This window comes from Dermacentor silvarum, chromosome 1 (genome assembly GCF_013339745.2).
Source record: "Dermacentor silvarum isolate Dsil-2018 chromosome 1, BIME_Dsil_1.4, whole genome shotgun sequence".
NCBI classification, from domain to species: Eukaryota; Metazoa; Arthropoda; class Arachnida; order Ixodida; family Ixodidae; genus Dermacentor; species Dermacentor silvarum.
In genome coordinates this window covers 376,724,906-376,749,525 of record NC_051154.1, presented here as the reverse complement: position 1 = coordinate 376,749,525, position 24,620 = coordinate 376,724,906, and the positions used below count along the sequence as shown (strand labels likewise).

The window sequence follows — 24,620 nt, the reverse complement described above, 5'->3', positions numbered from 1 at the left end:
AGTTCGGTGCGTATACGCATATGATGCGAAACTCGACATCACTCGTGAAAACATCACAAAAAGCAATCCTTCCAGACTCACAAGAAAATACTCTTTGAATCTCTATTCCTGGCAGCTTCTTTACAAAAAGAAGGCAGCCCCCTGACGTGCCAATGGCATGACTGACCACCGCAAAATACCTAGTCGTGAAACGTCGCACCATGCTCCCGGTCTCCTCCTCCCCGTCTACCTTAGTTTCCTGGACGGCTAGTACGTCTATGTCATGGTCAGTGACTAACCGTAGGAGCTGACTTTGCCTACGACTAGCCGCCAACCCTCTCACGTTTAATGTGGCAATACTAAGGGACGGAAACAGAGCCATATTGAACTAGAGAAAATGTAGGCCCGGAGCATGGTGCTTACCGTTTACGACTAGCCCTCGGCTAGTCGCCTCCGGGACCCTCCGTCTTCCCGGCGGCGTTAGTGACCGGTGCTTTGTCACCAGGTGTTCTCTCAGGAGGAACGTTCGGTTTTGGCTTGAAGCCCATCCGCCTTCCCAGCGGCGTCTTGGTCGGCGGTCCCTCACTTCTGTTGGTTGCACTCTCGTCCCTGTCCTTGGTCTCCTCGTGGGAGCGCTTGACTGGGGCACCAAGGGTCGTTGTCCGGTCGCCGTCGACGACGGCCTTGTCCTACTGCATTGCTGTTTCGTCGTCATCGGCCGCGTCTTCACCAACGCCTCCGGTCGCCTGGACCTCTGCAGTCGGGAGCTGTTCCGGCAAACTCGGCTTCTCAGCAGCCTCGGCCAACTTGCCGTCTGCACCCTCGTTCGGCGTACCAATGCCTGTAGGTGACGGCACCAGGTCTCCAGCTCCTTTGGCAGCGTCCTCCGCCTCCACAACGTCCATGACGTGCTCTGCCGCAACGTCATTCGCAGCTGGGCCTGTCACGGCGGCGTAGGATTTCACACAGTCCGCGTCGACGTGGCCGAATCGTCTGCACCGTGAACAGCGGGGGACTTTGCACTCCCGGCGGACGTGTCCCGTGCCTTGGCAGCGCAAGCACTGCATGGGGCGACCGGGAACAACCACCAGGGCCAACTCACCGCCGACGCGGACCTGGTGAGGGAGGTCCTCCACCTTGACGCCACTTTTCAGCTTCAGCAGCACGGTCCTTGTGGTTGACGTCTTTTCTCCCATGCCTTGGACACGCCACCTCTCCTGGCTCACTTCCTCGACCTTGCCGAAAGCTGCGAACGCCGTGCGGACGTCCTCGTCGGCGACGCCGTACAACAGCCAGTGAAGCCGAAGCTTCACCTGCTGGTCCTGCGGGTCAACGATGACGCACCGTCGTCCCTTTACTTGTAGTTCCTTGAGGGCCAACAGTCGTTTTGTGGCGGTCGCATCCTTGAGGGTCACCGCCCAGACGTGGTTAATCTGGTACGCCCCTATGCATAGCACCTCAGGCAGCAAACCTGTCGGCAGCAGGGCGTCCCTGAAATCTTCGACTTTGTAAGGTCTCGCACGCACATCACCGTGCAAAAACACGGTATTAATCGCCAATCGTCCTTGGGGCAGTTGAGGCAGAATAAACGGATATTCGATATCTTCATCGTTGCGCCTGTTTCCGCGGCCAAAAGTGACCGCTGTCGCTGCCCCTGAAGAGGCCATGATTCGACGATCCGTCACGCTCGGTGGCCGGAAGCAGAATGAGCTAGCAGGCCACATGAGAAGATAGATGAGGCATTTAAACGACAAATGTGAGTCTCTCTTGCGGCGCGTGGGTGGCGGCTGCGCGAGACAAAAAAACCGACTGCGCATAAAGAAAAAGTAAAAATAACGACTGAAGGCTTTAGAGTGCGCATAAAAAGGAACACCATGGCCTGCGCAGGGATCGAACCTACGACCTTCGCGTTATTAGCACGACGCTCTAACCGACTGAGCTAGCAGGCCTTTTTTTTTCTTTATTTCCATAACAACATACAACACGGAACCCAACATAAAAAATGCTAAAAGCGCCAACCAATAGCTTGTTGACGCGGCACGACTAAAAGGGCTTTAATGACACTAGGTCATTAAGTACGGGAAACCATGTTGGCTGTTCATCTTTTGATTGGTACACATCACGCATATAGGCAATACTTTCAATGAAGTTTTCCCTTACCGTTCTTACAACAGGTTCTGCATGTTTGAATGCCATTCTGGTTTTCCAGATACTATGCAGGCTTAATACCATGAACATGTCATATATGGTACGCCCTCATCATTGTTTACTGGAAGAAAATGAATCCCATATGGTGTGAGGGGCAAATCCTTTTTCAGCGTTCTCTGGAGAATGTCCCAATGAATTATAGAATCATAACAGTCCAGGAATATATGGATTACTGTTTCAGGCTTCCGGCATAAAAGGCAATCAGCTGACCATGGAACAAAAAAACCCTTTTCCTGCAGCCAAGGTTTGACTGGGAGCGTACCACTATGATGTAGAAAAAAGAAAGTTTTCACAGACGGTCGAACCGGCATTCTTTTAACTCTTTTTAAAACGTCCTTACCCGCACTGACAAAAAACATGTTTCGATAAAGAGGCACTGGAAGCATGACGTCACGTAGATCTTTATACAGTTGTTTCTTTGATACGAAGGTGAGATAATCTAACGAGAAACGTACTTTAAGAATTTTGAAAGCGCTTACAACTTCGCGTAGATACCCGCACAAACTACTTCCTGTAACCCCACACGAAGACACAATAAACTCAGGAATGGCGCTGTGCAATCTCACTTGAAGCACTGCACGCAAAAAAGGGTCGTGCTGGTCCCGCAAAAATATAAACCTTGAGACAATCTGCCTCAGAAAAAGATGGGCTAAGCCAAGCCCTCCCCTTTTCAGGGAGTGAAACAAGTTTAGTCGGCTCGTGCGCTCCCATGTTGAATTCCATACAAATACTGCAAGGATCCTGTGAAATTTTTGCACACTAGCTCGTGACATAGCAATCACCTGCAACACATACCAAATTCGTGCAACAAGGAACGTATTGCAAATCGTTGACCTAGTAAATATGGATAAATTTTTTCCTCCCCATTTGGTGGTTTTCGTGCGCACCCGTTCAATCTCTTCTTTCCAATATTCTGAAGGATCATCATAACAGTTTAAAGGTGCTCCTAGATATTTTTGGGGCGAGACTGTCCACTGTAGGTTTTCAAAGACATTGGGCTTCTCATCCCAGCTTCCATGCCAGAAACCTTTACACTTCTCCCAGTTAACAACGCTTCCAGACATTTTGCAAAACGTTCGAGCTTGTTGAACAGTTTCGCTAACACTTTCCTTGTCCCCACAAAAGACGGCAACATCATCTGCATACGAGAGAATTTTCACTTCACTCCTCATTAAGCGGAATCCCCTTATTTTGTCACTGTGCATCACTTTTAAGCAAAAAGGCTCCAAGTAAGTTGCGAAGAGAAGTGACGAAGCCGGACATCCTTGCTTTATACTTCTACAAATTTTAATTTCCCCAGAGAGCTGTTTGTTTACTATCAAGCTCGTGCTACACTCTTCATAACATAGTTTCAATCCTTCTAGTATAATGTTGCCAACATTCACATGCTCTAGAATAGAGAAAAGCACACTGTGTACAACACGATCGAAAGCCTTCTCCAAGTCAAGTTGCATCATTGCCACTCTGCCTTCCCATGCATCGCAACACTCAAGAATACTTCTTGCCACATGTATATTATTCAGTATCGACCGGCCTCTTATGCCACATGTTTGATGTGGGCCTACTATTGAGGTCATCACTCACTGCAACCTTCTTGCTAACACTTTCGTAAATATTTTGTAGTCGACATTTAACAAACTTATGGGGCGGTACGATCTTACTGAGAGAAGCTTTAAAGGGTCGTTGGTTTTCGGAATCAGGACGGTATGAGTTTTCCGGAAGGATGGTGGCATATATTTTACTTCATAAGCCTCCGCTAGAACATGGTGTAAAACGACTGCTAGTTCATGCTTAAATGCCTTATAGAAAGCCGCGCCTAGGCCATCAGGTCCTGGCGCTTTTCCAGGTTTCAATTCATCAATTGCTCTTTCGATGTCACTGAAGGTAATGGGTTCCTCAAGAACGGTTTTTACGTCCTCATCTAGCCTCGGCATTAAAGGCAGATATTCCATGTCAAAACCAGCTTCCACTAGTCCTTTGCAGCTCAACAACTCTCGGTAGTGTTCGGTGAAGGCACGCTGTATTGTATCACTATCGCTACTACGTACGTCACCATATTCAATTTCTTTTATTTCATTTTGTGACGCGTATCTTTTCTCTTCGGTCAAAGCCCTTCTTGTGGGCGCTTCCCCCAGCCACAAATGCTCTGCGCGCGCACGTATGACTGACCCTTTATATCTCTCGACATCAAGGATTTCAAGCTCATTTTTTACGTTCCTTATCTCATTTGACAACTCGCCTGGCTGTGCACATTTTATCGACAACATTTTGTTCAGCTTACTTCGGAGTTCATTTTCCTTTCTTTTTTCATTATAGCGTAATATAGAGGCCCTTTCAATGGCTGTTATTTTAAAGTCCTGTTTAAATTCTTCCCACATCGTTATGAACCCTCCGGATTCACAAGCAAGCATCTCTCGTAAACGAACGTTTACAAACTCGAGAAAGGTTGCATCGTCCAGAAGCTTGACATTGAATTTCCATAAGTCCCAATTGAAAGCTCGGTTTTCTTTTCTTTTGCCAAGGGAGAACATAACGAGACTATGGTCACTGAAAGATACGTGGCTCACATCATAGCCACTGCACAACGGAAGCAGTCTCGCTGATACATATGCTCGATCTAATCGAGCGTGACTGCCCCTTTGGAAATGCGTAAACACAGTCTGCATTCCACCGCGAAACATAGCACCAACATCCTCTAATTCATGCTCTTGGACTGCTGCGAGCAAAAAAAAAGCGCACTGTGATCACGAACTAGCGAATAGCTATTGCGGTCTTCAGTAAAACAAACACAGTTGAAATCTCCCAGCAAGATGACATAGCGCTCAGATTTCATATACACTTCTAGATTTTCAAAGAAGTCGCGGCGTTCTCTTTCATTATTTGGGGCGTATATGCAAATTGCCCGCCATTCAGCATCCCCGAGCGAGAAATCACACACGATCATTCGACCTTCATGACAAACAAATACAGATTGCACAACAATTTCTAAAGATTTCCGCAATAGCAAAACGCAGCCACCGGAATTACCGACAGCGTGAGAAACGCAAGCATTGTATCGAGCTCTAAATGGTTCGAGCATTCGATCCGTTCGTTCTTCACTTTCAATTTTTGTTTCCTGTAGAGCGACTATGTCCAAATTATTGTCGTGCAATAACCGGCTGACCTGGTACTGCCGCCTTCTGGCCCCGAGGCCTCAGACATTAAGCGTACCCATGCGTAGTGCTATTTTTGATTTTGAATCCATCCTTGTTTTGTTGTTTATTCCGAAAGAGAGAACTGGGCCTCTAGGTTAACTAAATCCTTGCATTTTGCCGATTCGCAGTAGTGCGAGAACCTTTCATAATAACAAGAAACAAAGACGGCCACACTTTACCAATGTAGAGAGTCCGTCCCTCACCTTGCACAACAGCATTGCTCGACGACGCCCTCGTTATTACGGGGGCGCCTTCGTTACCGTCGGATGGGAATCCGGCGGAACGTTAGGCTTTGGTTTAAAGGATGAACGGCGGTACGGAATGTCTTTTCTGGGTGGCTCCTGCACCTTCTCACTGGAACCGTCGTCGCCGTCGGAGACTTGCCCGTGGGGCCGCTTCGCAGACGAGCTGCTTGCGACGTCCATGTCTTCTTCGTCATTACCCGGTGAGGGCGGAGCGGTGTCAGGGGCGTCTTTGCCCACGCACGTTGGGGTGGCCGTTTCCTGCTGTACACATGGCACATCACCATTTTCACTTTGAACACTTTTCACATTCTCTCCTTCGGAAGTTTCAACTGCTGGAGATATAGGCTCGCTGACCTTGTCTCCCTCTGCCTCCGCCGCGTCCACCTCGTCCATGATGTGCTCTGCGGGGTCCTCCCGGCTCCTTTGGCTGGCCACGCTCGCGTAGGTCTTAGCGCACTGGCTATCATCATGTCCGAAGCGCCTTGGGACGCGGCAATCTCGGCGAATATGCCCTGTTCGCTGGCACCGCAGACAAAGCGGCGGCCTTCCAGGTACAACAACAAGGGCCATAATGCCAGACACTCGTAGCTGGTGTGGCAGGTCGTCCAAAGTAAGGCCAGCCTTTAGTTGCAGACTAACCGTCCGTGTTGAAGAGCCTTTATCGCCGAGTCCTGGTACACGCCAATGCTCTCTGCAAACATCCGTCACCTTCCCATACGGTGCGAGAGCGGTGCGCACGTCTTCATCAGGCATGTGGTAAAGCAGCCAATAAAGCCTTAGGCGCACAGTATGGGTGCTCGGATCTATCACGAGGCAGCGGTGATTCTTGACAGTCAGGTCGGTGACTGCGAGCAACTTTTTCATTCCTTCCGCATTCTTGAAGGTCACCGCCCATACGTGATTCATCTGAAACGCCCCCAAGGCAACCACCTCGGGAACCAATTCCAGACGATTCAAAGTGTCTCGGAAGTCCTCAGCTCGAAAAGGCCTGGCTTTCACGCTGCCGTGAAGGAATAAAGTATTTAAAACAGAAGAACCTGATGGCAGTTGAGGCAAAATAATGTCATAGTCTTTAGACTCCTGGGCATCTGTCCTGTTTCCGCGGCCCTGCTGGGCCGCATTCGCTGCTCCAAAGGAGCTCGACATTACACGACCGTACACTACGGTGGCCGGAAGTGGAATCTGAGCTAGCAGGCCACATGAGAAGATAGATGAGGCATTTAAACGACAAATGTGAGTCGCTCTTGCGGCGCGTGGGTGGCGGCTGCGCGAGACAAAAAAACCGACTGCGCATAAAGAAAAAGTAAAAATAACGACTGAAGGCTTTAGAGTGCGCATAAAAAGGAACACCATGGCCTGCGCAGGGATCGAACCTACGACCTTCGCGTTATTAGCACGACGCTCTAACCGACTGAGCTAGCAGGCCACATGAGAAGATAGATGAAGCAGTTAAACGACAAATGTGAGTCGCCCTTGCGGCGCGTGGGTGGCGGCTGCGCGAGACAAAAAAACCGACTGCGCATAAAGAAAAAGTAAAAATAACGACTGAAGGCTTTAGAGTGCGCATAAAAAGGAACACCATGGCCTGCGCAGGGATCGAACCTACGACCTTCGCGTTATTAGCACGACGCTCTAACCGACTGAGCTAGCAGGCCACATGAGAAGATAGATGAGGCATTTAAACGACAAATGTGAGTCGCTCTTGCGGCGCGTGGGTGGCGTCTGCGCGAGACAAAAAAACCGACTGCGCATAAAGAAAAAGTAAAAATAACGACTGAAGGCTTTAGAGTGCGCATAAAAAGGAACACCATGGCCTGCGCAGGGATCGAACCTACAACCTTCGCGTTATTAGCACGACGCTCTAACCGACTGAGCTAGCAGACCACATGAGAAGATAGATGAAGCAGTTAAACGACAAATGTGAGTCGCCCTTGCGGCGCGTGGGTGGCGGCTGTGCGAGACAAAAAAACCGATTGCGCATAAAGAAAAAGTAAAAATAACGACTGAAGGCTTTAGAGTGCGCATACAAAGGAACACCATGGCCTGCGCAGGGATCGAACCTACGACCTTCGCGTTATTAGCACGACGCTCTAACCAACTGAACTAGCAGGCCACATGAGAAGATAGATGAAGCAGTTAAACGACAAATGTGAGTCGCCCTTGCGGCGCGTGGGTGGCGGCTGCGCGAGACAAAAAAACCGATTGCGCATAAAGAAAAAGTAAAAATAACGACTGAAGGCTTTAGAGTGCGCATAAAAAGGAACACCATGGCCTGCGCAGGGATCGAACCTACGACCTTCGCGTTATTGGCACGACGCTCTAACCGACTGAGCTAGCAGGCCTTTTTTTTTCTTTATTGCCTACTTGGCACAATACAGGGAAAACAATAATATAACATCATGTTAAAAATGCTAACTTGTCTATAGTTAGCATATGTGGGCTAAAAACGTTTTAGGGCCAAGAGTTCGCCCAGAAAAACATACCAATCAGGTTTTTCATCCTGCTGCTTGTATACATCTCGTAAATACGCAATGCTTTCGTTGAAGTTGTCTCTGGCTGACATCGGGTTTACATCCTCATTGCGCACTGACATTCTGGTTTTCCATACACTGTGCATTACTAGAATCATTAACATATCATACGGCACACTTTCGCTGTCGACCGGGAGAAATCGAATGCCATAAGGTGTGAGCGGCAGTTCCTTTTTTAAAGTTCTTTGGAGAATGTCCCATAGAAAGACAGCATCGCCACAATCGAGAAACATGTGCTCGATCGTTTCGGGCCTTTTGCATATTATACATAAGTTGCACGTGACGTCAGTTCCTGCCTTCCGGTTTTGCGTCCGCCATTACCGAGCACATACGTCGTGGTGCCGGAGCTGTGTTTACGTCCGTGCGGTGGATCGTTTTGCTTAGTGCGCATACTTTAACCGGTTGCCTTGCGCGTATGGCGAAGGAGAATTGTGCAGGACTTTGTCCTGCATACTTTGATGAACTTGTGGGACCAACGCGGGCCAGGTACAAAGAAAAAATCGCCCTATGTGACGGCGTGGATCCATATCAGCTACCAGTTGGTGCGCAAGCCGCTGTTAATGCAAGCCTGCTACCACCGGTTACTCATGTTGACATTATAAATTATCTCGTGTTGTCAACAAGTTATGTTTCATTAGATCAGATGAAGGCTTACAAGTCGCTCGACTCACACAACTACTTCACCAGCGGATGGCTCCGGAACCTCATTGCCAAGAAGTTGCCGTCTAAGCGAGTTGTCTTGCTTAGCCAGGTGAGTTGAATGCACTCCGCATTTCATAGCTGTGATAAAAGAAAAAACAGTAATAACCACATAAAGGACATACATCAGCCTAAGTGAAATTGGAGCTTCAACTCGCGTGCGCCACGCGGCGATGTCGCCGAGCGGGGATAACGTACAGCGAATTTCACAGTCTGGATCAGATGCGCCAACGCAGAGTGAAAGCAAAAAAAAAAAAATGAACACTTCTGTTTTAAAAGTTACGGGACGTTAAAGGAAAGCAGCTTTAGTGTGTCTACTGCCGAACTGTATTTTTTACTGCCCCTGAGTCCCTGTTCTTTTCCTTAAATTACTTGGGATTACCTGCAACAGGAGCACGACAGCTGATTTCAAAACTTGTGCATGATCATTACCAGCTTTGTGTCAGCCAACAACACTGCAAGCAGCAATTGTGATGCTCAGTCACCACATTTTCTTTTCTTTGCTTTGCAGCCGAACACAAGAGTGAACAACTGTTGTGAGGAATAGAAAAAACAAAAACACTTTCATGTGTTTGCTGACCGAGTGAAGGAGGCTGTGACCGATATTTTGTTTTGACTGTTTCTCTGCAGCTAAACCATTCTCAGCGTCTGCGGGAGGCACCGCTGAAAGTTTGGCTGTTGGCAGATATGGATGGCAGTATCATTACTGCACACTGTACTTGTATGGCTGGTGCAGGAGAGGCTTGCTCTCACGTGGGAGCGACTCTCTTTGCTGTGGAAACAGCAGTGCGGATTAGGGACTCAGCAACTTGCACAGACAAGAGCAATGTGTGGCTTCCTGCACACAGCCCTATGACGGAGTTCAAACGGCTGCAGGACATTGATTTTTAGTCATCCAAGGCCAAGAAAAAAAGAATGGACACCATCCACATCCATTCTCCAGACACCCGTCAGCCATCCCGACCAGTGCCACAAGTTCTTGGTCCAACGCCAGATGAACTCGAACGGTGCTATGCTGCGATAGCAGATGCTGGAGCTAATCCTGCATTATTTATGGTGCACCCAAAGTACAGTTCGAACTTTCATCCACCGAAAGTGAATGAGCCTTGTCTTCTTCGCAGTCTAGGAAGCGTAGAAGCCAGAACAGAAGATTTGCCAGCCTTAGTAGTGCGCGCAGAAAAAGTATTTCATGAACTTACAATAACTGAAGAAATGGTGACTCGTGTTGAGAGTAACACGAGAGAACAGTCAAAATGTTTGAAGTGGTTCACATACCGAGCTGGGAGAATAACAGCATCTCTAATGAAAAGCATCTGCGCGACAAGTGTGAGCCAGCCATCAGTGAGTTTAGTAAATCGAATTTGTTACCCCGAGAAGCACAAATTTTCATCAGCGGCAACCGAATGGGGACTGCAACATGAGAACGCTGCCCTTTCCAGCTACAAGGCCAAAGCAGTGCAACAGCATAAGGATTTTGTTCTTAGAAAGACTGGTGTTTTTTTGTGTGTGAAGCATCCACACCTTGCAGCTAGCCCCGATTCATTTACGAGTTGTGCGTGCTGCGGTGATGGCATTGTTGAAGTGAAGTGTCCGTATTCTGCAGCGCATTGTGACATTCTAGACACATTGAACAGTCCTAACTGTTGTCTTGAACAAATCAATGGAAGGCTTGGCTTGAAAAGAACTCATGCATACTATTTCCAAGTTCAAACACAGATCGCAGTGTGTCGTGTAAAATATTGTGATTTTGTTCTGTGGAGACCAACGTCACTCCACATTGAAAGAGTGTTGGAAGATGCAGTTTTTTTTAATGAGATTTTGCCGAAGGCAACCCACTTTTTCACGCATGTTGTGCTGCCAGAACTGTTCGCAGAATTTTTCTCAAAGAAAGGTAAAGCCATAGCTGAAAGTGGTGGTTCAACTGCTGCATTCTGCTACTGTAGAGGCCCAGAAATTGGGAAGATGTTGGCCTGTGATAGTGAAAATTGCCCTTACAGGTGGTTTCACTACACTTGCATTGGAATCAAGCGGGCACCAAGGCAGAAGACATGGTTTTGTTCAGACTGTTCTACAGAAAAATGTCCCGAGTAGTGTGTTCTGTTAAATGCCTAAACAGCACCTCTTGAAAGGTCCGTCACCATGCGCAATTATATACCTGGAAGTTGCAGGGTGCCATCTCGTAACTGACTCAAATGTTTTGCTACAAAAATTCAAATTGAATCATTATTAGTAGAGGTAATAAAATATTTTAGAAAATGATATGTTGGCCTGCATTGCTCATCATTTATTATTCATTTAAAGGCCCCTGTTTGGGGTATTACATATGGTGGTGGGGGGAGTATATATATATGCAGAATTCACTAAAATTGGTCAATGATAAAAAAGTTTATTGGGAAATAACACGTGAAAAGTCATTCAACCAAAAGAAGTTAAAAAAAAAACAGGATACACATGGTCAAACAGGGATCACTGCGGCATATTTTTAGAAGTTATGTATTACAAATACATACACAGCATCCTACAAGTGCAGCACACACTGGCGGAGCGAAGAACTATTCAAGAACACGAGGTACAGAGAAAAATGAAAAAAAAAGCATCATTGAACCAAAGCAAAAGAAAGGTGAGCTGTAGTTTGTACATTAGATGTTTTTTTTTACTAGGTTTTGATAGGTGTTCTCTTCGATACATGTAACATCAAAATAAGCCAGTACTTTTATTTTGTAGAAAGTTTTAGGGAATCTTCACATGTTGTGTATATCTAACACAGTCTAACACAATTTTAAGCAGCATTGGGCTCGGTCAGTACTTGGGAGGGAACACAGAGTGCTGATGGCACCTTTCTTTTACCCGCTGTGGTTCCTCAGTGGCTATGGTGTTAGGCTGCTGAGCACGAGGTTGCGAGATCGAATCCCAGCCACGGCGGCCACATTTCGATGGGGGCGAAATGCGAAAACACCCGTGTACTTAGATTTAGGTGCACATTAAGGAACCCCAGGTGGTCCAAATTTGACGAGTCCCCCACTATGACATGCCTCATAATCAGATCGTAGTTTTGGCACGTAAAACCCCATAATTTTAAATTTTAAGCAATGGCATGGGGGATAGAACATCTGACTGACAAAAACATCACTGAGAACTGTGGAATTCTGGACAAGCTGTCGCACGGTAATGTGGTTCTCACGGACAGCGGGACAGGAAGAAATATGAGCACACAAATAGAAATAGGCATTTAGGAAAAAATTATTCCGCATTTGCAGGCACAACAGATGGACAAAAATTTGTCAGTGCACAGCATATTGTAACTATTTTGTCTAACGGTGAAACACTGTCACCTTCCTTACGCGTTGCAAAACTAACTGGCTGAAGAGCTTTCATTATGACATACTTGTTTCGCACCAAACCAATCACCCTTTCTACATGTATTCTGACATTTGCAATCTTCCTTGTAGTCTCTACCTCCAAAGCCGACAGTTGCCTCTTGCCTTTGGTAAAAGCAGGGATGTGGAGCTTTGCACAGTACAGAGCTAAGCTATCGGCAATGTCAAACCCTCTGTCCGCGAGAACCACATCACCGTGTGACAGCTTGTCCAGAATTCCGCAGTTCTCGGTGATGTGTTTGTCAGATGTTCTACCTCCCCAGCCCTCAGATATGAATGTGATTACCCCTTGTGGAGAGATGCCTATTAAGTATTTTGCTGTATTGCTCGACTTATACTGGGACCACGTCTCGCATCTCGGCTGTAGTGAGGATGGTCGTTCAATTTTCATCTCAAAGCAATCTATTATGACCGCTACCTTTCTACCAAAAGAGTCATAGAATGCCTGTGGCATTGTTCTACAAATTTCATCTCGTGAAGGCCACACAATAGTTGCTTTCAGCCGCCAAAAAGCGGCGTGTAGCCATCTTTCAAATACTCTGCTTATGGTTGAGTCTGACACTCCAAAACGATAGCCAAGGTCCTGCAGTGGGAAGTTCCATTTCAGTTTCATCAAAAACACAATGAATTCTTGGAACTTGCCAAGGCAGCGCTGTGGAGTATGTGTCACAGACACCTCTATCAGCTGATAGATGGCGAAAAGAACAGTAAAACTAGGAAGCCCAGTATAGAAGCAAACTTTCTCTGGGTCTTCACGCAGTGATGACTCTGTAATTTCAAGCTGGCTCTTCTGGATCTCAAATGCGTGAAGCTCGGAAGTCAGACGCCGATTGTCTTCCTCCAGCGCCTTCAGGTCCGCGACGGTCACGTCCGTCTGTGTGGCCGCATCTGCGAAAGCTATGGCAAAAACAGTCGTAAATTTTATGTAAAAATGGAAAATGGGCAGGTATTACGAGTTTTAGTTAACAAACCTCTGTCGGCGGCAGTAAAACTGCAGTCTGGTGAAGCACTGTGGACTGGGGAACTCGGTTCCTCCGTGTGGGCAGCGTCCGAGATTATGGTGTTGCCCATGCTTGGTGCAACGGCTTCGCACGATTCACTTAATGCGCCCACTGCAGAAACAGCGGCGTTCTTCGCTGCACGCATTTTACGGCGGTCAAACCGCGCAGATTTCGTCGCCGCCGACTGCTGCTCGCATCCATGGCCCAATAATTTGTTTGGCGCCCAGTCGGGGTTTGTTTCGTCAAACAGCTTAGCCGGCCTCCCTGAAAAAGCAAGGTACGTTCGCTACATTCAACTCGGTGCATTGACAAACATTTGCCTCGCGCATAACGCAGTAAGCACTCATCAACTCCGCGGTGATACGCTGAGCGCAAAGATGGGGAGATTTGCGAACACAACTTACCTTTAATGAAATGACGCCCGCGTACACGAAGGTTGCTCAGTGTCTTGAGGTCCTTCCTGTTGATGCGCGCAAGCCAAGTACCTCTCCGCTTCTCGGACAGCGCCTTTGTGCGATCGCACTGATTTGTTACTACCTTAGGCAAACAGTACATCCCCGAGTCTGGTCCCTTTTCATGCGATTTGCACTTACTTCTCGTACTGCAGCCAAATATTGCACAAATCGCCATTGCGACGTACGGCGTCGACGGGAAATGAGAAAGCCTTGGCGCTGTGTCGTCTGCCGCAATGTGCTCGGTAATGGCGGCGCCTTGCGAGATCGTATCCCAGAGTTCCGCGGTGTGACGTAGTTGCAAGTTATGTATACAATTTACCGACCACGGCACGAATATGCCTTTTTCTTGCAACCACGGTTTTGTAGAAAGTGTGCCGCTATGTAGCATGAAAAAAAAAGTTTTGATCGACGACCGGATGGCCATTCTTTTAACCCTTTTTAAGACATTGCTGCCAGGTCCTGGCTTGTACAACGTTCGATACAAAGGCACGGGCATCATCACATCGATTAGGTCTTTGTACAGGCGTTTTCTTTTAACATCGCTCAGATATTCCATTGAAAATCTGACTTTTAACAATTGGAAGGAGGCAACAATTTCGTGCATGTATCCACGAATGCTGGGTTGCATAATGGCACGTGACGACACAATAACATCTGGCAAAGCGTTTGCTAGTCTTACTTGCAAAACGGTCCTCAAAAATATATTCGTTTGATCGCGAAAAAAATGAACCTAGAGACAATTTGTCTCACAAACAAATGTATCAAGCCCAGTCCTCCGGACCGCACTGGAAGAAACAGGTTGGTGCGGCTTACCCTTTCCCATGATGAGTTCCACACAAAGACTGCTAACACTCTATGCAGTCGTTGAATACCTGAACGCGACATGTGCAGTGCTTGCAAAACATACCATACCCGAGCAATAATGAAAATGTTGCACACTGTGGCTCGGGAAAAAATCGATAGATCCCGTCCACCCCATTTTTTTGTTTTTTCGCGAACTTTGTCTGTCTCCTCTTTCCAGTATTCTTGGGTGTCCTTGTAATTTTGGAGTGGTACGCCTAGGTATTTGCTTGGAGTAGTTGCCCATTGGATGTTGGCGTACGTGACCGGTGTGCTATCCCAGTCGCCGTGCCAAAACCCCTGACATTTATCCCAGTTTATTCGACTCCCGGTATACTGACAGAACACCGTGGCATCTCTTATAACTTTTGTTACACTTTCTCTATCAGCACCGAAGACAGCTATATCATCGGCGTAAGACAATACTTTTACCTCGCATACCATGAGGCGAAATCCTTTTATGTGCTCATTTTTAATAATCTTTAAACAAAAGGGCTCTAAGTAAATGCAAAAAAATAGTGATGACAAAGGGCACCCTTGTTTCACTGAAGAGACAATCTGAATGCTTTCGCTTACTTGTTTGTTTACTATAACTGAAGCAGTGCATTCGGTGTACGACATTTTAACACCTTCCAGTATTATTTTTCCCACATTAACATATTTCAAAATAGAGAACAATATTTAATGTGTGACAAGGTCAAAAGCCTTTTCCAGATCTATTTGCAGCATGGCAACGTGGTTGGCCAATACATCACAACACTCTAAAATATTTCTTGCTACATGAATGTTCGTCGTTATGCTTCTACCTTTAATTCCACATGTCTGGTGTGGTCCGACTATATCTTTAATAAAGCCCTGTAATCTTCTTGCCAATACCTTCATAAATACCTTGTAATCTACGTTAGAGAGGGTAATTGGGCGGTAAGAACCAACCAAGAGTTGCTTAAGCCGGTCGTCTGTTTTGGGAATCAGAATGATATGCGACTGCCGGAAAGAAAGCGGAAGTTTTCCGACGTCATATGCCTCTCGTATCACTGCATGCAGTACTTCAGCCATGCTACTTTTGAATTTCTTGTAAAAAGCTGAACCCAGTCCATCGGGACCAGGAGACTTTCCGGGGCTTAGATCATCGATTGCATTTTCGATTTCCTTTATTGTAATTGATGCTTCTAGAAATGATGTTGCGTCCTCATCCAGTTGTGGCATTAGCGGTAGAAAAGCATTTTCAAAACCCTCATTAATTTCTTTCTTTTGGCCAAACAAATTCCGAAAGTGTTCTACAAAAGCATTTTCTATTTCACTTTTCTTATCTGTTACTACGCCTCGGTACTTTATTTCTGTGATCTAGTTTTTTGTCGCGTATCTTTTTTCGTCGCTAAGGGCGCGTTTGGTGGGTGTTTCGCCCATCCACAAACGCTCCGTACGGGTCCGTATTACTGCACCTCTATAATTTTCGATGTCGATAAGCTCAAGCTGTCGCTTGGTATCTCGAATTTCTTTGCTGCGCAGGCCGGGGGCAACGCTTTCTTGGCTTATCAAGAAGTCCAATTGGGCTTGCAGTTCTTTTTCTTGTTTTAGTTTGACGTGCTTAAGTTCAGAAGCTCGTTCTATTGCTTTAATCTTTATCTTTTCTTTGAAAAGCTCCCATCTACCAATAATACACTGGTGTTCTTCTTCTAGTAACTCATTCAGGTTTTCCTTCACGTGGTCCACGAAAGGTTTATCATCCAATAGATTGTCATTAAGTTTCCAGAGCTGCCAATTAAATCTACTTTTTCTTTTTTCTGCACCAAGCGAGAAAGACACTAAACTGTGGTCACTGAAAGAAACATGATTCACCGTGTAATTGATGCACAAGGGCACAAGAGCAGTCGATATGTAAGCTCTATCGAGTCTCGCGTGGCTATTTCCTTGAAAATGTGTGAACTGTGGAATGTTATTATCCGAAAACAAAGAAGCTACGTCATCTAATTTGTGTTCTTGTACTATGGCGCTCAAAAATATTGCACTTTTATCTCGGATGGGTTGTTTATTTGCTCTATCTTCTGGTGCGCAAACACAATTGAAATCGCCAAGTAATACCACTAGTTTATCACAAAGCAGGTACTTTTCCATTTCCTCAAAAAACGATCTCCGGTCACGTTCCCTGTTTTGTGCATACGTGTTAATCACCCTCCATTTTTTTCCGGCAAAGGTAAAATCACAAACAATGTATCGGCCACTTTGACAAACACTTAGTGAATCTTCAACGATCCCGATAGAATTTCGAAGAAAAAGAGCACAACCTGCCGACAACCCCACTGCATGGCTTATGCATACATTGTATCGATTTCGGAAGGGTAGCACCATGCGATCGCTCTGTTCTTGCGTTTCTATCTTTGTCTCCTGAACTGCTATGACGTCCAGTTCATTTTCTAACATCAGGCGGCTAAGCTGGTACTGACGTCTCCGAGACGCCAGACCTCTGACATTTATTGTCGCTATGCGTAGTTCTGTTCCTGATTTTAACGCCATATTTAATAAGGTGCAGGTTGATCGCATGGGATTACTCGTTTACAATGTGAAGCAGTAAGCATTGTGGAAGACTTACAGCAGACCTTGCAGTCACTCCTCTTATGTGGTGCAATGTACGCCATGGGCCTCTTCAATCCGCAAGGATTCACAACACTTGCACTCAGTCCGACCATAGTCCCCGAAAACTCCCCCGAAGACCACCCACACAGTCCCATGCGGAGACTCAGCGTCAAGGCGGCGGTTTGTCCGCCGACCGTCGCTCGGCCGAAATATTCGGCCGTGGTTTTATTGAGGTCCGCCTTGTGGTCATTTCCTTGAACGGTGGTTCTGTCCCTTCACCTCTTTTGTCCGCCTTTTCCTCGACGCTTTCCTCTAATGGCCGCTTGATGGGCTGTCCACTGGCGCTTTCGACGACTTCCATACAAGTCTCTTGGTTTTCCGCCACCTTTGTATCCTCGCTGGTAGGTTGACAGGTGTCTTTCGATGTGGCAGCTTTTACGACTGCCGGACCTTGGTCTTGAGGCTCGCCCGCTGGTGGTTCACGCCTTTCCTCCAGCTTAGATTTGCTGGCTGACAATGTTACCATTTTTCCGGTTGCGGCGTCACCTGAAGGCTTGGCAGCTTCCTCGGCGTCGGTTTCGTCCATGAGGAGCTCGGATGGTTCCTCAGCACTCGAAGGCCCTGTGACGCTGGCGTATGTCTTAGGGCATTGTCCTTCTTCATGTCCGAATCTTCGGCATGCGCTGCATTTTGGAACTCTGCAGTCGCGGCGGATGTGCCCCGTCGTATGACAGCGAAGGCACATTGGTGCACGACCCGATACGACAACCAAAGCTTGTTCGCCTGCGACGTTCACCTGGTGTGGTAGGTCTTCAAGCTTGACGCCGGCTTTGAGTCGCAGGGACACCAACCGGGTGGTGGACCCCTTGTCAGCAATTCCGTGAACACGCCACCGTTCTCTGCTGATTTCCGTCACTCTTCCATAAGGCAGGAAAGCCACGCGCACGTCGTCGTCTGGAATATTGTGTAGTAGCCAGTGAACTTTCATTCTTACATCTTGATTTCCAGGATCAATGACGACGCAGCGTCGGCCTTTGACCTTCATTTCACTTGCAGCGAGTATCTTCTTGACGGCTTCAGCACTCTTGAAAGTTACGGCCCACACATGGCTCATTCGATACGCCCCTAAGGCGATAACCTCAGGAAGCAGCGTCAACCCAGCCAGCGCGTCGCGAAAGTCCTCTACTCGGTAAGGTCGCGCTTGAACGTCCCCGTGAAGAAAAACTGTATTAATAACAAAACGACCTGTTGGCAAATTCGGCAAAATCATCTCGTAGTCTCCTTCCTGTGAAAAATTCCTGTTTCCGCGGCTGGAAGTAGCCGCTGAAGCCGCTCCTGCGGAGCCCGTCATCGCACGTCCGTTCGCTTCGACGGACGGAAGTGGAATCCCCCCTGAGCTAGCAGGCCACATGAGAAGATAGATGAATCAGTTAAACGACAAATGTGAGTCGCCCTTGCGGCGCGTGCGTGGCGGCTGCGCGAGACAAAAAAACCGATTGCGCATAAAGAAAAAGTAAAAATAACGACTGAAGGCTTTAGAGTGCGCATAAAAAGGAACACCATGGCCTGCGCAGGGATCGAACCTACGACCTTCGCGTTATTAGCACGACGCTCTAACCGACTGAGCTAGCAAGCCACATGAGAAGATAGATGAATCAGTTAAACGACAAATGTGAGTCGCCCTTGCGGCGCGTGGGTGGCGGCTGCGCGAGACAAAAAAAACCGATTGCGCATAAAGAAAAAGTAAAAATAACGACTGAAGGCTTTAGAGTGCGCATAAAAAGGAACACCATGGCCTGCGCAGGGATCGAACCTACGACCTTCGCGTTATTAGCACGACGCTCTAACCGACTGAGCTAGCAGGCCACATGAGAAGATAGATGAATCAGTTAAACGACAAATGTGAGTCGCCCTTGCGGCGCGTGGGTGGCGGCTGCGCGAGACAAAAAAACCGATTGCGCATAAAGAAAAAGTAAAAATAACGACTGAAGGCTTTAGAGTGCGCATAAAAAGGAACACCATGGCCTGCGCAGGGATCGAACCTACGACCTTCGCGTTATTAGCACGACGCTCTAACCGACTGAGCTAGCAGGCCACATGAGAAGATAGATGAATCAGTTAAACGACAAATGTGAGTCGCCCTTGCGGCGCGTGGGTGGCGGCTGCGCGAGACAAAAAAACCGATTGCGCATAAAGAAAAAGTAAAAATAACGACTGAAGGCTTTAGAGTGCGCATAAAAAGGAACACCATGGCCTGCGCAGGGATCGAACCTACGACCTTCGCGTTATTAGCACGACGCTCTAACCGACTGAGCTAGCAGGCCACATGAGAAGATAGATGAATCAGTTAAACGACAAATGTGAGTCGCCCTTGCGGCGCGTGCGTGGCGGCTGCGCGAGACAAAAAAAACCGATTGCGCATAAAGAAAAAGTAAAAATAACGACTGAAGGCTTTAGAGTGCGCATAAAAAGGAACACCATGGCCTGCGCAGGGATCGAACCTACGACCTTCGCGTTATTAGCACGACGCTCTAACCGACTGAGCTAGCAAGCCACTTTTTTTTTCTTTATTTCCATAACATACAACACGGAACCCAACATAAAAAATGCTAAAAGCGCCAACCAATAGCTTGTTGACGCGGCACGACTAAAAGGGCTTTAATGACACTAGGTCATTAAGTACGGGAAACCATGTTGGCTGTTCATCTTTTGATTGGTACACATCACGCATATAGGCAATACTTTCAATGAAGTTTTCCCTTACCGTTCTTACAACAGGTTCTGCATGTTTGAATGCCATTCTGGTTTTCCAGATACTATGCAGGCTTAATACCATGAACATGTCATATGGTACGCCCTCATCATTGTTTACTGGAAGAAAATGAATCCCATATGGTGTGAGGGGCAAATCCTTTTTCAGCTTTCTCTGGAGAATGTCCCAATGAAATATAGAATCATAACAGTCCAGGAATATATGGATTACTGTTTCAGGCTTCCGGCATAAAAGGCAATCAGCTGACCATGGAACAAAAAAACCCTTTTCCTGCAGCCAAGGTTTGACTGGGAGCGTACCACTATGAAGTAGAAAAAAGAAAGTTTTCACAGACGGTCGAACCGGCATTCTTTTAACTCTTTTTAAAACGTCCTTACCCGCACTGACAAAAAACATGTTTCGATAAAGAGGCACTGGAAGCATGACGTCACGTAGATCTTTATACAGTTGTTTCTTTGATACGAAGGTGAGATAATCTAACGAGAAACGTACTTTAAGAATTTTGAAAGCGCTTACAACTTCGCGTAGATACCCGCACAAACTACTTCCTGTAACCCCACACGAAGACACAATAAACTCAGGAATGGCGCTGTGCAATCTCACTTGAAGCACTGCACGCAAAAAAGGGTCGTGCTGGTCCCGCAAAAATATAAACCTTGAGACAATCTGCCTCAGAAAAAGATGGGCTAAGCCAAGCCCTCCCCTTTTCAGGGAGTGAAACAAGTTTAGTCGGCTCGTGCGCTCCCATGTTGAATTCCATACAAATACTGCAAGGATCCTGTGAAATTTTTGCACACTAGCTCGTGACATAGCAATCACCTGCAACACATACCAAATTCGTGCAACAAGGAACGTATTGCAAATCGTTGACCTAGTAAATATGGATAAATTTTTTCCTCCCCATTTGGTGGTTTTCGTGCGCACCCGTTCAATCTCTTCTTTCCAATATTCTGAAGGATCATCATACCAGTTTAAAGGTGCTCCTAGATATTTTTGGGGCGAGACTGTCCACTGTAGGTTTTCAAAGACATTGGGCTTCTCATCCCAGCTTCCATGCCAGAAACCTTTACACTTCTCCCAGTTAACAACGCTTCCAGACATTTTGCAAAACGTTCGAGCTTGTTGAACAGTTTCGCTAACACTTTCCTTGTCCCCACAAAAGACGGCAACATCATCTGCATACGAGAGAATTTTCACTTCACTCGTCATTAAGCGGAATCCCCTTATTTTGTCACTGTGTATCACTTTTAAGCAAAAAGGCTCCAAGTAAATTGCGAAGAGAAGTGACGAAGCCGGACATCCTTGCTTTATACTTCTACAGATTTTAATTTCCCCAAAGAGCTGTTTGTTTACTATCAAGTTCGTGCTACACTCTTCATAACATAGTTTCAATCCTTCTAGTATAATGTTGCCAAAATTCACATGCTCTAGAATAGAGAAAAGCACACTGTGTACCACACGATCGAAAGCCTTCTCCAAGTCAAGTTGCATCATTGCCACTCTGCCTTCCCATGCATCGCAACACTCAAGAATACTTCTTGCCACATGTATATTATTCAGTATCGACCGGCCTCTTATGCCACATGTTTGATGTGGGCCTACTATTGATGTCATCACTGACTGCAACCTTCTTGCTAACACTTTCATAAATATTTTGTAGTCGACATTTAACAAACTTATGGGGCGGTACGATCTTACTGAGAGAAGCTTTAAAGGGTCGTTGGTTTTCGGAATCAGGACGGTATGGGTTTTCCGGAAAGATGGTGGCATATATTTTACTTAATAAGCCTCCGCTATAACATGGTGTAAAACGACTGCTAGTTCATGCTTAAATGCCTTATAGAAAGCCGCGCCTAGGCCATCAGGTCCTGGCGCTTTTCCAGGTTTCAATTCATCAATTGCTCTTTCGATGTCACTGAAGGTAATGGGTTCCTCAAGAACGGTTTTTACGTCCTCATCTAGCCTCGGCATTAAAAGGCAGATATTCCATGTCAAAACCAGCTTCCACTAGTCCTTTGCAGCTCAACAACTCTCGGTAGTGTTCGGTGAAGGCACGCTGTATTGTATCACTATCGCTACTACGTACGTCACCATATTCAATTTCTTTTATTTCATTTTGTGACGCGTATCTTTTCTCTTCGGTCAAAGCCCTTCTTGTGGGCGTTTCCCCCAGCCACAAATGCTCTGCGCGCGCACGTATGACTGACCCTTTATATCTCTCGACATCAAGGATTTCAAGCTCATTTTTTACGTTCCTTATCTCATTTGACAACTCGCCTGGCTGTGCGCATTTTATCGACAACATTTTGTTCAGCTTACTTCGGAGTTCATTTTCCTTTCTTTTTTCGTTATAGCGTAATATAGAGGCCCTTTCAATGGCTGTTATTTTAAAGTCCTGTTTAAATTCTTCCCACATCGTTATGAACCCTCCGGATTCACAAGCAAGCATCTCTCGTAATCGAACGTTTACAAACTCGAGAAAGGTTGCATCGTCCAGAAGCTTGACATTGAATTTCCATAAGTCCCAATTGAAAGATCGGTTTTCTTTTCTTTTGCCAAGGGAGAACATAACGAGACTATGGTCACTGAAAGATACGTGGCTCACATCATAGCCACTGCACAACGGAACCAGTCTCGCTGATACATATGCTCGATCTAATCGAGCGTGACTGCCCCTTTGGAAATGCGTAAACACAGTCTGCATTCCACCGCGAAACATAGCACCAACATCCTCTAATTCATGCTCTTGGACTGCTGCGAGCAAAAAAAGCGCACTGTGATCACGAACTAGCGAGTAGCTATTGCGGTCTTCAGTAAAACAAACACAGTTGAAATCTCCCAGCAAGATGACATAGCGCTCAGATTTCATATACACTTCTAGATTTTCAAAGAAGTCGCGGCGTTCTCTTTCATTATTTGGGGCGTATATGCAAATTGCCCGCCATTCAGCATCCCAGAGCGAGAAATCACACACGATCATTCGACCTTCATGACAAACAAATACAGATTGCACAACAATTTCTAAAGATTTCCGCAATAGCAAAACGCAGCCACCGGAATTACCGACAGCGTGAGAAACGCAAGCATTGTATCGAGCTCTAAATGGTTCGAGCATTCGATCCGTTCGTTCTTCACTTTCAATTTTTGTTTCCTGTAGAGCGACTATGTCCAAATCATTGTCGTGCAATAACCGGCTGACCTGGTACTGCCGCCTTCTGGCCCCGAGGCCTCGGACATTAAGCGTACCAATGCGTAGTGCTATTTTTGATTTTGAATCCATCCTTGTTTTGTTGTTTATTCCGAAAGAGAGAACTGGGCCTCTAGGTTAACTAAATCCTTGCATTTTGCCGATTCGCAGTAGTGCGAGAACCTTTCATAATAACAAAAAACAAAGACGGCCACACTTTACCAATGTAGAGAGCAGTCCCTCACCTTGCACAACAGCATTGCTCGACGACGCCCTCGTTATTACGGGGGCGCCTTCGTTACCGTCGGATGGGAATCCGGCGGAACGTTAGGCTTTGGTTTAAAGGATGAACGGCGGTACGGAATGTCTTTTCTGGGTGGCTCCTGCACCTTCTCACTGGAACCGTCGTCGCCGTCGGAGACTTGCCCGTGGGGCCGCTTCGCAGACGAGCTGCTTGCGACGTCCATGTCTTCTTCGTCATTACCCGGTGAGGGCGGAGCGGTGTCAGGGGCGTCTTTGCCCACGCACGTTGGGGTGGCCGTTTCCTGCTGTACACATGGCACATCACCATTTTCACTTTGAACACTTTTCACATTCTCTCTTTCGGAAGTTTCAACTGCTGGAGATATAGGCTCGCTGACCTTGTCTCCCTATGCCTCCGCCGCGTCCACCTCGTCCATGATGTGCTCTGCGGGGTCCTCCCGGCTCCTTTGGCTGGCCACGCTCGCGTAGGTCTTAGCGCACTGGCTATCATCATGTCCGAAGCGCCGACACAGCTTGCACCTTGGGACGCGGCAATCTCGGCGAATATGCCCTGTTCGCTGGCACCGCAGACAAAGCGGCGGCCTTCCAGGTACAACAACAAGGGCCATAATGCCAGACACTCGTAGCTGGTGTGGCAGGTCGTCCAAAGTAAGGCCAGCCTTTAGTTGCAGACTAACCGTCCGTGTTGAAGAGCCTTTATCGCCGAGTCCTGGTACACGCCAATGCTCTCTGCAAACATCCGTCACCTTACCATACGGTGCGAGAGCGGTGCGCACGTCTTCATCAGGCATGTGGTAAAGCAGCCAATAAAGCCTTAGGCGCACAGTATGGGTGCTCGGATCTATCACGAGGCAGCGGTGATTCTTGACAGTCAGGTCGGTGACTGCGAGCAACTTTTTCATTCCTTCCGCATTCTTGAAGGTCACCGCCCATACGTGATTCATCTGAAACGCCCCCAAGGCAACCACCTCGGTAACCAATTCCAGACGATTCAAAGTGTCTCGGAAGTCCTCAGCTCGAAAAGGCCTGGCTTTCACGCTGCCGTGAAGGAATAAAGTATTTAAAACCGAAGAACCTGATGGCAGTTGAGGCAAAATAATGTCATAGTCTTTAGACTCCTGGGCATCTGTCCTGTTTCCGCGGCCCTGCTGGGCCGCATTCGCTGCTCCAAAGGAGCTCGACATTACACGACCGTACACTACGGTGGCCGGAAGTGGAATCTGAGCTAGCAAGCCACATGAGAAGATAGATGAATCAGTTAAACGACAAATGTGAGTCGCCCTTGCGGCGCGT

General features: G+C 47.0%; 2 protein-coding genes and 11 non-coding genes across 13 annotated transcripts; all 13 read right to left on the bottom strand.

Moving 5' to 3' along the window:
• Positions 1–1,854: 1,854 nt before the first annotated feature.
• Trnai-aau (transfer RNA isoleucine (anticodon AAU)) lies at positions 1,855–1,928 on the bottom strand. The gene has a single exon. It is a non-coding gene; the product is annotated as a tRNA-Ile (tRNA).
• A 5,050-nt stretch (positions 1,929–6,978) lies between these two features.
• Trnai-aau (transfer RNA isoleucine (anticodon AAU)) lies at positions 6,979–7,052 on the bottom strand. Its single transcript has one exon. It is a non-coding gene; the product is annotated as a tRNA-Ile (tRNA).
• Positions 7,053–7,207: 155 nt separating this feature from the next.
• Trnai-aau (transfer RNA isoleucine (anticodon AAU)) lies at positions 7,208–7,281 on the bottom strand. Its single transcript has one exon. It is a non-coding gene; the product is annotated as a tRNA-Ile (tRNA).
• A 155-nt stretch (positions 7,282–7,436) lies between these two features.
• Trnai-aau (transfer RNA isoleucine (anticodon AAU)) lies at positions 7,437–7,510 on the bottom strand. Its single transcript has one exon. It is a non-coding gene; the product is annotated as a tRNA-Ile (tRNA).
• A 155-nt stretch (positions 7,511–7,665) lies between these two features.
• On the bottom strand, positions 7,666–7,739 carry Trnai-aau (transfer RNA isoleucine (anticodon AAU)). The gene has a single exon. It is a non-coding gene; the product is annotated as a tRNA-Ile (tRNA).
• A 155-nt stretch (positions 7,740–7,894) lies between these two features.
• On the bottom strand, positions 7,895–7,968 carry Trnai-aau (transfer RNA isoleucine (anticodon AAU)). The gene has a single exon. It is a non-coding gene; the product is annotated as a tRNA-Ile (tRNA).
• Positions 7,969–11,242: 3,274 nt separating this feature from the next.
• On the bottom strand, positions 11,243–13,182 carry LOC125943681 (uncharacterized; the record flags this gene model as incomplete). The annotated part of the gene is made up of 1 exon (XM_049663137.1): positions 11,243–13,182. A coding segment is annotated over one exon (1,086 nt), but the record flags the coding sequence as incomplete, so codon positions are not given.
• Positions 13,183–17,188: 4,006 nt separating this feature from the next.
• Positions 17,189–18,454, bottom strand: LOC125942430 (uncharacterized). Its single transcript, XM_049660603.1, has one exon. The coding sequence runs from the start codon at positions 18,452–18,454 to the stop codon at positions 17,273–17,275; it is 1,182 nt and encodes a 393-aa protein (XP_049516560.1). The 3' UTR covers positions 17,189–17,272.
• Positions 18,455–18,665: 211 nt separating this feature from the next.
• Trnai-aau (transfer RNA isoleucine (anticodon AAU)) lies at positions 18,666–18,739 on the bottom strand. Its single transcript has one exon. It is a non-coding gene; the product is annotated as a tRNA-Ile (tRNA).
• Positions 18,740–18,895: 156 nt separating this feature from the next.
• On the bottom strand, positions 18,896–18,969 carry Trnai-aau (transfer RNA isoleucine (anticodon AAU)). Its single transcript has one exon. It is a non-coding gene; the product is annotated as a tRNA-Ile (tRNA).
• Positions 18,970–19,124: 155 nt separating this feature from the next.
• Trnai-aau (transfer RNA isoleucine (anticodon AAU)) lies at positions 19,125–19,198 on the bottom strand. The gene has a single exon. It is a non-coding gene; the product is annotated as a tRNA-Ile (tRNA).
• A 155-nt stretch (positions 19,199–19,353) lies between these two features.
• On the bottom strand, positions 19,354–19,427 carry Trnai-aau (transfer RNA isoleucine (anticodon AAU)). The gene has a single exon. It is a non-coding gene; the product is annotated as a tRNA-Ile (tRNA).
• Positions 19,428–19,583: 156 nt separating this feature from the next.
• Positions 19,584–19,657, bottom strand: Trnai-aau (transfer RNA isoleucine (anticodon AAU)). The gene has a single exon. It is a non-coding gene; the product is annotated as a tRNA-Ile (tRNA).
• Positions 19,658–24,620: the final 4,963 nt, after the last annotated feature.